Here is a 13,482-nt window from a genome sequence, read left to right as displayed (position 1 = left end):
TCTCCAGGGGATCTTCCCAACCCAGAGATCAAACCTGGGTCTCCTACATTGCAGGCAGATTCTTCACCATCTGAGTCACCGGGATGTACTCAGTATTTCTTCACAACCCACATCACCTGGTGAGGGCGGGCACAGAGAAGCTGCTTTACAAGTACTTTTAAAAGTTACAGAGCTGTGACCTCAGTGTACTAAAGGAAATCCCAGACATAACTCATTACAAGTTCCCTAATGCAGGAGGTTTAGACATTAGCCAGAATCCACTTGAATGAGTGTGTGCTTAATCGCTCAATTGTATCAGACTCTCTGCGACCCCATGGACTCTAGCCCACAGGGCTCCTTTGTCAAATGGAAATTTCCAGATAAGAATACTGGAGTGGGTTGCCATCCCTTCTCCAGGGGATCTTCCTGATCCAGGGATCGAACTTGAGTCTCTTGTGTCTGCTCTGGCAGGCAGATTCTTTACCACTGTGCCACCTGGGAAGGTGATAAACAGCATCTGACCTTGAAAAATCTGGCCACTTTTGGCTTCGTAAGCCACAATTTCCTGGCTTGTTTTGAGAAGATTATGACAAGTGCCTTCTTGGCCAGTCTCTCATTGTTGTTTAGTAGCTAAGTCATGCTCTTCTCTTTGCAACCCCATGGACTATAGCCTGCCAGGCTCCTCTGTCCATGGGATTTCCCAGACAAGAATACTGGAGCAGGCTGCCATTTTATTCTCCAGGGAATCTTCCCAACTCAGGGATCAAATCCACGTCTCCTGTATTGGCAGGTGGATTCTTTACCACCGAGCCACCAGGGAAGCCCCTTGGCCAGTCAGTCCTACCCTCTCACCATCAGTTAATCAATATTTCTCTGTCTTCTCTCTCTTCTCCCCACCCCACAAGCACATACACATACACACAGACACACACATACGACTCCAGCCAACATCTAACAGTACCACCCATCCTTAACCTAAAATCCCGAAGGCAGCTGTGTAGGAAGGTCAACACTGGCCTGCTTGGATGTCTCCAGACAGGCAGTGCCTCTCCAGCATCCCCTAATTAGGAGCAGTGCTCCCCTGACAACCCCAGAGTCTCAGACTCTGCCTGCCTAGTCACTGATCCTCTCCCCAGGGGACAATATAAAACAAGGGAGAGAACCAAGGGCTTCTGCCCCAGGGTGAGCAATGACTCTCATCCGAGTGATGCTCTCAAGCTCGGGATCTGGGCGGTTGTTCTCCTCTGCAGAGCAGCCCCCTACTCCAGTTGGCTGCCTCCTCACTTGGACCTCACTCCCACCACCTTCTTCTTATCTATTCAAGTTACAAACCTGGTTTCTTTGAAGGCCTAGAGAGGTGGGGGCACACCACTAAATAAATCATTAAGTTAATAATTTCACGAAAACACCAATCAAGGTAAAAGTGAACGAGGGCTTGAACTCATAGAGAAGGACCTGTCAGACCAGCCTGGTTCCCAAGATCCCTGCTCCCCATTCCTTTCATCCTGCTCCATCACCCAGGCAAGGCAGTATCTGCTTTGTTTTAAAACTTTGAACCCTTAGTGTGGAGAGTCCAGAGTGAAGAAAAACCTAAAGCGAACTAAAGCAGCAGCTCGGGAAACCTCTGTGCACGCAAGCCTGCAAAGCATTGTGGGATCTTTGTGTAAAGAGAACTCCGTGCGAAGGCCCTGGGGTCTGGGACAGAGCCCAGGACGACAGACGGCAGGGAGAAGAGGGCACTGGATCGGAGCTTCATTCTCCCTCCCTCCCTCCCCTGTGAAATGATCTCTAAAGGTTCTGAGGAAAGTGAGAGAGCCCGTTTTGCCGCTGGCCGCCATCTGCTGATGATAAATATTTTATGAACTTAGGGCATCTGAGAGGTGACTCTGAAGTTACACACGAAGCGAAGCAAAGGCTGTTTTTTCTCCCAGAAGGTAAGATGAGCAAAGTTTCAGCTTCCATCCCCAACCCCACCGAGGGTGTGAGGCCAATCCTCTCGGGATTCTTTTCTTCCAGTACCAATAGGGCTAAGGGAGACTCCAGGCTTAGAAACATCAGTATTAATCCAATGTTTGAACATGATTGAACCCCAAGTCTAAACATCGTCCAAAGGATTCTGGCGCTTTTCTCAGTGTTTAAACACTTGGTCTCATGACATCCTTCAACAGCAGAGGTATCTACCTTCTCAATATGTAAGAAGAAAACTCCGGGTGCTTTTCTGGGCCCCTCTTGCTCCCTGACATGCTCTCACCCTTCATGCCTTCCCATCCCAAGGCTGAAACAGAGTCTCACATCATCACGGGTTTCATTCACTGCTTTAAAAGCCTGAAGATGGTTCTGACAAGAAGTCTGTGAAGAAGGCAGGGGAAGCCTGATTTTTCTGCCAGATGAGGAAACACTGGGGCTCGGGAAGATTAGACTCAGCCCTTGGTCTCTGCCTTGTTTACACTAACTAACTCCTCGTCTCACGGCTTTAAATGCCATCTTCTTGAGGAAGATTCTCAAACCTGTAACTGAATCCCCAGCTCAGACCACGTTCTCAAGTCCCAGACTCCTGCACGGCCTGCCTTCTTCCCTTCTCCATGAGGATGCCTGGTTCACAGCTCAAGTTCAACATGGTGCACCAAGCCGCTGACCTTCCCTCCAAACCTCCCCACCAACAGTCTCCCCACCTAGAAGATGGGAAACCTATCCTTCCTCAGGCCAAACCCTTCAAGTCATCCTTAGCTCTCTCACTCCCAACATCTAATCCAACAGAAAATCCTACTGACCGTACATTAAACAAATGCCCATCTCTAGCAGTACCGCTCCTCAGGTCAAAGAAGAATTCCTGCAATTTTTTTTTCCACTGATCTACCTTTTTCCAGGTTTGGAAGATCCCATGGAGAAGGGAATGGCTACCCACTCCAGTATTCTTGCCTGGGAAATCCCATGGACAAGAGAAGTCTGGAGGGCTACAGTCCGTGGGCTTGCGAAGAGTTGGTCGGACAAGACTGATCGTCTAACGCTTTCTTTCACTTTCACCTTTTTCAACCACTGTCTCTACCAATTCTCTTCTTAACACAATTAAAGTGATCTTTTCAATATGTCAATCGATTCCTGTCACCCCTCCCTCACAACCCTCCAGGGGCTTCCATCTGACATAGAATACAAGCCCAGGTCACACCGTGGTCTATAATCCCCACATGACATGCCAGCCACTCTGGTCTCTCTGCTGTTCCCTGAACCCACCAGTCACGGGCCATTTCCAGGCCCTTGCACTGGCTGATCCTTCCACCTATGATAGTGCTCCCTCCCCACCCCCACCCCTATATCCACATGCCTCGCTCCCTCCCCTCCTTCATATCACTGTTTAAATATCCCTTCTTCAATGAGGCTTACTCTGACCAATCTACTTAAAACTGCATGCATGCTCTCCTGCCCCGACTCGATTTATGGGGTCTACATCCCTGGGTTGGGGGAGGTGCAGAGCAGATGGTGGTTTTTGGAATCAACTCCCTGCAGATACTTAGGGATGACCGTATTTGTTTACCTTCTGATTTATTTATCAATACTATGTTTACTGTTTGTTGTGCTCCCCTAAAACCATAATAAAAGCCCCTTGAGGATACAATCTGTATCTCTTTTGCTCAATGATGTACGTGGAGTGCTTAGAACAGGACCTGACACTTAATGGATGCTCAATTTGCTGAATGAATGAATGTTGACTTCCCAACATCACAGGACTCTGAATGGCAGAAACGAGGCTGGAATCCCACTCTCCAGACTCACAGACAAGCTCTTAACATCTTTGAGCTGTTTAAATTCATGAAGGTGGGGCTCAGAGTCTTCCAGACGAAGGAGACAGTAAGCATATATACTCATGTCTGGTGGTGATCAGCCTCTGAAGGAATAAGGGCCAGAGTGAGAGTGAAAAGTACTGTTTGAAAGAGTGTGGTCAGGGAAGATCTTTCTGATAAAAGAACTTTAAATAGAGACCTGAATTGAGGAAGGGAGTTTCCCAGGTAAGTGAAGAAAGAACACGCTAGGCAGGGAGGGCGCTAAGAGTGTATCTGAGGACCCAGGAGGAGGCCAATGTGACTGAAGAATGAACAATTTGCCCCCTTGTGCTGACTTTAAAATCTATACCATGTGTAATAGCCCCAAACTGGAAACCACCCAAAAGTCCACCAACAGAAGAATGGGTGAACCAAAGGGAATACACTATAAAATCCACTAACAGAAGAATGGGCCAATCAGTGGGAATACACCATCAAGCAGTGAGAACCACTGCATGCCCCAGCTGGGGCCGAGCTCACAAAGTCAAGCACACACACAGTTTGACTCTACGTATGTAAAGTTTAAAAGCAGGCAAACTAAAGTCCATTTTTAAGGTGCATACATAGGCGGAAAAGCTATCAAGAAAAGCAAGGAAATGACTATCACAAAAGTCTAGATATAATCAGGGGTGGGGGGTGGGGTTGCCCACAGCTATCTCTTGCCTTGGGTGGTGATTATAGGAGTATCCATCTCGTAGTTGTTTTTTTTTTTTTAAAGTTTGTGTGTGTGTGTGTGTGTGTGTGTTTTAATGTGGACCATTTTTTAAAGTCGTTATTGAATTTGTTTCAATATTGCTTCTTTTTTATGTGTTTGGTTTTTGGCCACCAGGCATGTGGGATCTTGGCTCCCCAACTAGGGATTGAACCTGTACCCCGCGCACTGGAAGGCAGTCTTAACCACTGGACCACCATGGAAATCCCTGTAGTTGTGTTTTACACTGTATATGTGCTTGTATATTTTCAGTCTTTGATATACAAACACAAGATTTTAAAAGTTAAGAAAAAAATAATGAGAGGCAATACAGCAAACTCTTAACTCCTTTCCAGGCAGTACAGGGGTTCTTTAGATATATACAGTCTCACCAAAATTATTTTCCAAAAAAAAAGACACCAAAGAACAGAGTGCAGGGCCTATTACTGGTTGCAAAACAAATATGTACTGTTGTTGTTCAGTCGCTCAGTTGTGTCCGACTCTTCACAACCCCACGGACTGCAGCATGCCAGACTTCTCTGTCCTTCACTATCTCCCGGAGCTTGCTCAAACTCATGGTCATCCAGTCAGTGATGCCATCCAACCATCTCATCCTCTGTCAACCCGTTCTCCTCCTGCCTTCAATCTTTCCCAGCATGAGGGTCTTTTCCAATGAGTCAGTTCTTCGCATCAGGTGGCCAAAGTACTGGAGTTTCAGCTTCAGCATCAGTCCTTCCAATGACTATTCAGGATTGATTTCCTTTAGGATTGACTGGTTTGATCTCCTTGCAGTCCAAGGAACTCTCAATAGTCTTCTCTAACACCACAGTTAAAAAGCACTGATTCTTCGGTGCTCGGCTTTCTTTATAGTCCAACTCTCACGTCCACACATGACTACTGGAAAAACCATAGCTTTGACTAGACAGATCTTTGTCGGCAAAGTAATGTCTCTGCTTTTTAATATGCTGTCTAGGTTGGTCATAGCTTCCAAGGAGCAAACGTCTTTTAATTTCATGGCTGCAGTCACCATCTGCCATCAGCTATAAGTATACATAAAACCCCTCCCTCTTGGACCGCTCTCCCACACTCTCCCTATCCCACCCCCTAGGTCATCACAGAGCAACAAGCTGAGCTCCCTGTGCTATACAACAGTTCCCACTAGCTGTCTACTTTACACATGGCAGTGTATATATGTCATCCCCAATCTCCCAAACGATGCCACCCTCCCCTTTTCCGACTGTGTCCACACATCTCCTTACTACGTATACGTCTCTATTCCTACTCTGCAAATAGATTCATCTGTTCCATTTTTCTAGATTCTACATATATGCCTTAATATACAGCTATCAAGTTTGTGGCAACTTGTCACAGCAGTCCTGGAACCTAATAACAGGTACCCCACTGTTTCTTTTAATTAGCAACATGAAATCTTGGGTCAAAACGTCATTCGCTATTTTACAGACAAATAAATAATGATACAGCCATTCCAAAATGATCCATTTGCATCATCGTCCTGTCCTCAGCACATATGGATATTTTGTTGTCACTGTGATCATTACTTACTCTACTTGAGAAAAACAGTGCAGAGAAGAATGGCTTTCAGAACTTCAAAATTTACATAGATGATGGACAAGATGAACATTCCATGATTCATTCCTAAACCTGGGATGAAGGTGAGGAAATAGTGAGACTGAATAAAACCTTTGGCTTTTTTATCACAGAAGCCTGGTGTCAAGCCCACATCCGGCCATGGATCATTTCTCCAAGCCTAGACTTGTTCTAAGCTTCCTGGTGTTAGAAATGCCTACTCACATATTTGCTGGTGAAGCCGACCTTGGCAGCTGGATCACAGTCATGATTCACACATCGTAGGCCTTCAGGCTCCTTCCCAGGACTACACACAACCTTGATGCCCCTGTATTCCATGTCAAACAGAATTTCAGCTGACATAAGGCCACAGAAAGAAGACAGTCTGCATCAAGCCTGGAACAGCGCTTCAAGGCTGCACCTTAAAGTCAGATGCCTTCCCTGGACAGAAGAAGAAACTAAGATTCAAGGAAGTTACAAGACTTCCCCAAAGTCCCACAGACAACTAATAGTTGGGACAAGGACTCAGGTTTCTTAACTCCCCCTGGGCTTGGCTCTCAAGGTGAGGTTGCCCCTGCATCCAGGCAGAAGAATTAAACTAAGGAAGGACAAAGAAGAAAGGAAAAGGAGCAAAGAGTCACCATGGGCAGGAGCTAAAGCTAGTGACATCTACCAGTGTCTAGGATATAAACACCATCAGTTCAATTTGGAAACTGTTTGGTAGCTTTCTAAATTTTCTGCAATGCAAGGAATAAACTCTGAAGTCAAACAGACATGGATTCAAATTCTGACTCTCCAACTTACCAGTTGTGACTGTGAACTAATTATTTAAACACTCTAAGCCCTGAGTTCCTTACCTATAAAATGAGGAATAAATAACACCTATTTTATCTGGTCACTATTGCTGTTCAGTGGCTAAGTCGTGTCTGACTCTTTGGGACCTCATTAACTAATTAACTGCAGCACGCCAGGCTTCCCTGTCCACTATCTCCCAGAGGTTGCTCAAACTCATGTCCGTTGAGTCGATGATGCCATCCAACCATCCCACCCTCTGTCGCCCCCTTCTCCTCCTGCCCTCAATCTTTCAGCATCAGGGTCTTTTCCAATGAGTCAGCTCTCCACATCAGGTGGCCAAAGTATTGGAGCTTCCGCTTCAGCATCAGGACTTCCAATGAATATTCAGGGTTGATTTCAATTTTTAGATCCTGGTTTGATCTCCTTTGCTATTCAATGGACTCTCAAGAGTCTTCTCTAGCACCATAGTTCAAAAGCATCAATTCTTCAGTGTTCAGCTTTCTTTGTGGTCCAACTCTCACATCCACAGATGACTACTGGAAAAAACTGGAGTTTGCTCAAATTAACGTCCACTGAGTCAGTGATGCTATCTAACCATCTCATCTTCTGCCACCCCCTTCTCCTTCTGCCTTCAATCTTTCCCACAGTGACAGAGGATAGAATGCATGGCTTGTAATCTTTCCCATAGCAACAAATGACAGAATGCATGTAAAAAACCTTATACAATAGCACAGTATAGTATGCGCCATTAATATAAGCTTAAGAATGCTAAATACAGATTTGGTGTAGAGGTTACTTATGCAGGGCAAGGACAATGCAGTCATGGATGGATACACAGGGGGGTTCCACTCTACTGCTAATTTTTTTTTAAGGTGGGTGCTGGTATGTGGGTATCTGTTCTGTTATCCTTTATAACATTTTGTTCCAAATATATTTTTTAAAATTACACATAGGAAGAAATTCATAAATTAACAGCTATTATAATTTTTATTAATCAAAAAGTATTTATTCAGTTCTGACTCCACGTGGAGGACTGTGCTGGACACAACAGGGGATGCTAAAGTAGTAAGATTCATCCCCCCCAATCTAGATTAAAATCTACAGTCTGACAGGGGTCACAGCCCCCACCTTACAAGTGAAATAATACCAGGGAGAGTGCAGTAAGGGACTTGAGGGGTAAACAGAAAAAAAAAGAGACACCATAACTGTCTGGGGAGACTTTCTAAGACTTCATCATATAGGCGGCAACTGAAATGGACCTTAAAAACCAAGCAGAATGTTCCACAGTAGAGCAAACAAAAAGATGTCTAGCTAACAATTATGCCATTGACAGCAACACCAGAAGGGAAACCAGCAGGATTAGATGGATCACAGGCACAGAGACGAGAGAATGAGAAATCAGAGGCCAGAGAAGGAGGAAATAGGAAATCAGGCCTGGATGGTCAGCACAGGGGCACTCCATGTACACCGAGAAAAGAACAGCAGATTTCTTTCTCTTGTAACTTTCAAGAGAAGAGTTCTCATGTAGTCATGCAGGGGAAGGAACCAGATCTCATGATGAGTGGGAGGTGAAGGAGGAGGTGGGGGTACAATTGACTGCACTTTAAAGACATCTGCGCCCAACACAAGGGAAAGCAGAGGATGCCAGCTAAAGAAAACAGCAACATGGGGATGAATTTATAGTCAGGGGAGGCCCCAGCATACTTCAAGAGAAAGGGCAAAGAAAGAACTCATGGGACAGAGAAAAACATAGATGCAAGCCAGACAACTGACAGCCATTCCCTTTAGGTCCAAAATTCCAGAAAACGCAAACAAAGCAAGATCAAAAACACAGGGACTTTCCTGGTGGTCCAGTGGTTAAAAATTTGCCTTGTAATGTGGGGGACACCAGTTGGGTTCCTGGTCAGGGAACTGGAATCCCACATGCTGCGGGGCAGCAAAACCCATGCATTGCCACAACTTCCAAGTCTGTGTGCCCCAACTAAGACTCAACGCAGCCAAATAAATCAATAAATATTTCTTAAAAACCACAAGCGGCAATGTCAGATTGGTATAGGAGCTGAGATTAAAAACTAGTTTTGCTGAACTAATGAGGTTCCCTGGTCCGTTTCGGGAAAGGACTGCAGGTGACCACGCACACAAGTGACGAATGTCTTCCTTTCGACCATACCTCTTCCAGCACTATTGCCTTGGGGTATGACATAAAGCCTGATAACCACTGTTTTATGATGGAATAAAGGATTCAGCTGAGGGCAGGCAATGTCTGTACAAAATCTTTTTTTTATAAATGAAAAAAAAATGACATGAAGAATGAAGTTCTTAATAAAATAAAAATTAAGACCATCTGGCCATATGACTTCACCACGTCAAGATTTCAAACCAGTCACTTTGGAAAACAGCCTGGCAGCAACTCAGAAAGTTAAAATGTAAAATTTACTATGTGACCTAGCAATTCCACTTCTAGGTACACACCCAAGAGAATCAAAAACATACGTCCACACAAAAATTTGTACACTAATGTTCACAGAAGCATTATTTTAAAAGCCAAAAAGTGGAAATCACCCAAATATCTATCAATTGATAAATAAAATGTAAAACATCTATGCACTGGAATATTATCCAACAATAAAAAGAGTTAAGTGCTGATAAACCTACAACATAGATGAAACTTGAAAACATTATGCTAAGTGAAAGAAGTCAGATGCAAAAGGCCACACATTGAAGGATTCCGTTTATACAAAATGTCCAGAAGAAGTAAATCTCTAAAGACAAAAAGTAGATTAGTGGTTGACTGTGGGCCTGGGGGATGGCAGGGAGTGGGCAGGGAGGGGAGGGCAGCAAGTGACTGCCAATGAGTATAGTGCTTCTTTTTGGAGTGATGAAAAATGTCCGGAGTTAAGAGTGTTGATGACTGCACAGCTTTGTGAATGTATTAAAAAGCACTGAATTTCACATTTAAAAAAGATTTCAATCTAGACCTTCTAATAATTTGGGCAGGAAAGAACGTGCAGGTATCTATACACTGCATCCTTCTGAGGTACATACTATTATCATTCCCATTTTACATATGAGAAAATTAAAGCACAAAAAGTTTCATAACTTGTGCCAGGTCACCCAGGCTGGAATTTAACCCCAGGCAATCTGGCTCATGAGAACCATGCTATTCTGCCTCAACTGACTCTAAAGCCTTAAAATCACTTGAAAATTCTCTGACTTACAATGTAAACCAAGGCAGGAGAGGGTTGAGATTTTTTAAGACAACCAAAACTATTATCTTAAATAGCAATTCCCAACAGAATACTGGAAAGACCCAAGGCTCTGAGAATGAGACCAAGCTGAAGGCTGTTATTTCAAGTTATTATGAATATTGACAAATTGAGGGTATAATCCAAGCCTGAAATTCCAGACTGCGAGTCTGAGTGAACTCCGGGAGTTGGTGATGGACAGGGAGGCCTGGCGTGCTGCGATTCATGGGGTCGCAAAGAGTCGGACACGACTGAGCGACGGAACTGAACTGATCCACTATTTTAAGACTAGGGGTAGATTACTGGGTTTCTCCCTACCCACAACAATCTAATAATCGAAGTGGGAACACCATTGCAGGAGCAAACAAAAACATTGTGTATGGTGTGTATGCTATACACAGAAAGCAAACAGGACATACATGTTTATGTATATATGTGCTCACTAAACCATGAGTAGCAGATAGCAAGTTCTAAACCCTAAGTCATAGGCGAGAAAGATGAATAAGGACGAAAAAATCAAAGACTGACTGACTGAGGGGGACTTGAAAACTAGCATTTAAGAACGGGCAGGAAAAATAAAGGTCACCACTTTGAACAAGCTTGGAGGGAATAAGAAGCTTAGATTGTTCCTAGAGCAGTAAGGATGCCTGTCTGATTAAATCAAAGAGTGCACAGCGTGTAATATACCGGAAAACAGGAGTGGACAGGAGGGAAGGGGTTATGTAAGATCTCAAAAGTCATGGGGAGTGTTTGGACTTGACAGAGTAAGAAAAGGTAAATCGTGTTTTTAAAAAGTTGTGAAAGCTTTATCATATTAGTTGCATATTTCATAAGAAACACTGGCTTCCATGTTTTTGCCTACGAAACCCTGGAATTTTGCCTCACCTACTATTTCCTAATTTCATTTCAAATATTTTGTTTCTAACCTACCTACCCCCAAGTCATGCCGAAATGAAACCTTGATTTCAGCAGTCAAGATATAAAATAATTGCTTACAATCACAGCCCTGAACAAAGCCGTGTTGTATGGTCCCTTCACAAAGGCCCTTAGCGCATTGCTAACTTGCATTAATTTCCTCACACTTAATAGCTTAATCTGTCATGAATCAACGTTCCAGTGTCCCCTGAGAAAAATATGTACTTTTTTTAATGTAAAAAATATTTCCTTGCTCTCCGTCCCTGTAAATGTCTTCTCTTCCTAATAGAATTGAGTAACTTTTTTCCTGGGTGAAAGAAATTCACAGTCGCCCATTTCACTGAAATATGCCTATGAAACAGACAATCACAGTTGTATTTAATAGGACCCCTGTGCAAACTTCTCTCCGGTAGTTCTCTGCCCGGGGAACTGCACCCGAGCTCTTGCCGTTTCCCACACACATCTTCTTGGGTCCCAGGCGCCTCCAAGAATTTGTGCATTCTGGCAAAAACTTTACCCAAGGAACAACCCCCAAGGACCAGGATCTTCTTTAAGGAACCAAGGGGCTTAGTCTGTGCCTCCGTGTGAGCTTAAAACAAGCGCACCTCCCCAGCTCAGAGGAGCACACGGGAACCCCGAGTCCGTGATGCCCGGCGGCGGCCAGGGAGCCCCAGATTACGGCCGGGACGTGCGCGGCACCCACCTGACCAGAGGCTCCTTCTCCGGCACGGCGGGCTCCTCCAGGCACTTGCAGGGGCAGCAGCAGCACGCGGTCCTCAGCCAGTCCCTCAGCCCCATGGAGAGCGAGGTGCCCCGCCGGCGCCGGGCCACTCTGGGGGAGCCGCGGCGGCAAGCGAGCGCGACTGGGGCGCGGCCACCCGACCGGCGTCCAGGTGCGGGCACAGTGGCGGCCGGGGCGTCGCGGGTCGGTCCGTGCGCATCCCGCCGCGGCCGGGGACGCGAGCGAGGCGGGAGGCGCCTCCGCTGCCCCGGAGCTGCGGAGCCGCGCGCTTTCCTCCACTTGGGTTTTGTTTGGGGCGCGGGTTTCGTTGGGGCTTTTCTTCTCGCTCTTTAATTCCCCGGGCGCAAATTGGGGCGCATGCGTCCCCGAGACGCTCCGCGGCTGCCCTCTAAGGAGGAAGCCGGGACTCCAGCCGCCAGATGGCAGAATCCGAGGGCGCAGCTGGGGATGGGGCTAGGGGAGGGAGGAGCCCGCCCCCGAGTCACAGAGCACGAGGTTGGGCTGGATCTATTCACACGTTTTATTGGGTTCACTGCCCGAGGAAATAAAAGGTCCTCCTTCCCACCCCCACCCCTTGCCTTCAAAGCAGAGGTTAGGGCATATTTTTAGCCTGTCAGCGCCACACGGGGTAAAAGTTAGCAAAAATGGATTCATGCATTATAGAAGTGAGCTTTTTAAGTACAACGTTCACAACGAATTTTAAAAAATTGTTTACAAGTCACCCAGCCCTTGAATAATTTTCTGAAAAAAAGGCAACCTCTGTCATTAGCTTTTTGACTTCCCCAGTGGCTCAGTGGTCAAGAATCCGCCTGCCAGTGCAGGAGAGGCTGGAGAGCCAGGTTGGATTCCTGAGTCAGGAAGATCCCCTGGAGGAAAAAATGGCAACCCACTCCAGGATTCTTGCCGGGAAATCCCACGGACAGGGGCCCTGTCCATGGGACTGGGGGGCTACAGTCCATGGGGTCCCAAAGAGTTGACTGCGACTGAATTTTTTACTATTTTCCAGATTTTAAACACACACACACACATACACTTAATGCTTATGCAAACATGTAAGTATAGGCACCCATAGCCTTTTCCCTTTATACTCAGTGCCATACTCCACACATTTCTGTCCCTGGCTTTTTTCACTCAGTTTACAACACAGACTGTCCCACCAGCACATGAAGAACTTCTTCTCTATGATCTTTAACAGTTGCATTTATGTAGTTGATGCCCTTATGTTTTTTTAACCAGATGCCAATGGATGAATAATAAGTTCATTACAGCCATTTATTATTAAAATAATGCTGCAGTAAATATCCTTGAACTATGTGTTTGGACATGTATATCTCTTGAATAAATATTTGGCAGTTGAATTTCTAGGTCACAGGTAAGATGACTTTTTAATTTTTGATGGATCTTGCCAAAAAGTGAAGTGAAGTGAGGTCGCTCAGTTGTGTCTGACTCTTCGCAACCCCATGGACTGTAGCCTACCAGGCTCCTCCATCCATGGGATTTTCTAGACAAGAGGACTGGAGTGGGCTGCCATTTCCTTCTCCAGGGCATCTTCCCACCCCAGGGATCAAACCCGGGTCTCCTGCATTGCAGACAGACGCTTTACCATCTGAGCCACCAGGGAAGCCTGGATCTTGCCAAATTGCCCTCCAAAGAGGTAATTCCAATTCACACTCTGACTGGCCACATCTGAAAGTATATTTCCCTAGACAA

At 45.5% G+C, this 13,482-nt stretch overlaps 1 protein-coding gene across 1 annotated transcript in view; it reads right to left on the bottom strand.

Annotated features, from left to right (window-relative positions):
- The window catches only part of MREG (melanoregulin), a 69,594-nt gene extending 57,314 nt beyond the window's left edge, over window positions 1-12,280 (bottom strand). Inside the window, exon 1 of the mRNA XM_005896178.3 lies at window positions 11,734-12,280. Coding sequence (XP_005896240.1) covers window positions 11,734-11,828 — 95 coding nt within the window. The 5' untranslated portion in view covers window positions 11,829-12,280. The remainder of the gene's footprint in view (window positions 1-11,733) is intronic.
- Window positions 12,281-13,482: the final 1,202 nt, after the last annotated feature.

The sequence above is a fragment of the Bos mutus genome, chromosome 2, assembly GCF_027580195.1.
Source record: "Bos mutus isolate GX-2022 chromosome 2, NWIPB_WYAK_1.1, whole genome shotgun sequence".
NCBI classification, from domain to species: Eukaryota; Metazoa; Chordata; class Mammalia; order Artiodactyla; family Bovidae; genus Bos; species Bos mutus.
The sequence above is the reverse complement of the archived record's forward strand: the minus strand, read 5'-3'. Positions and strand labels throughout refer to the sequence as shown.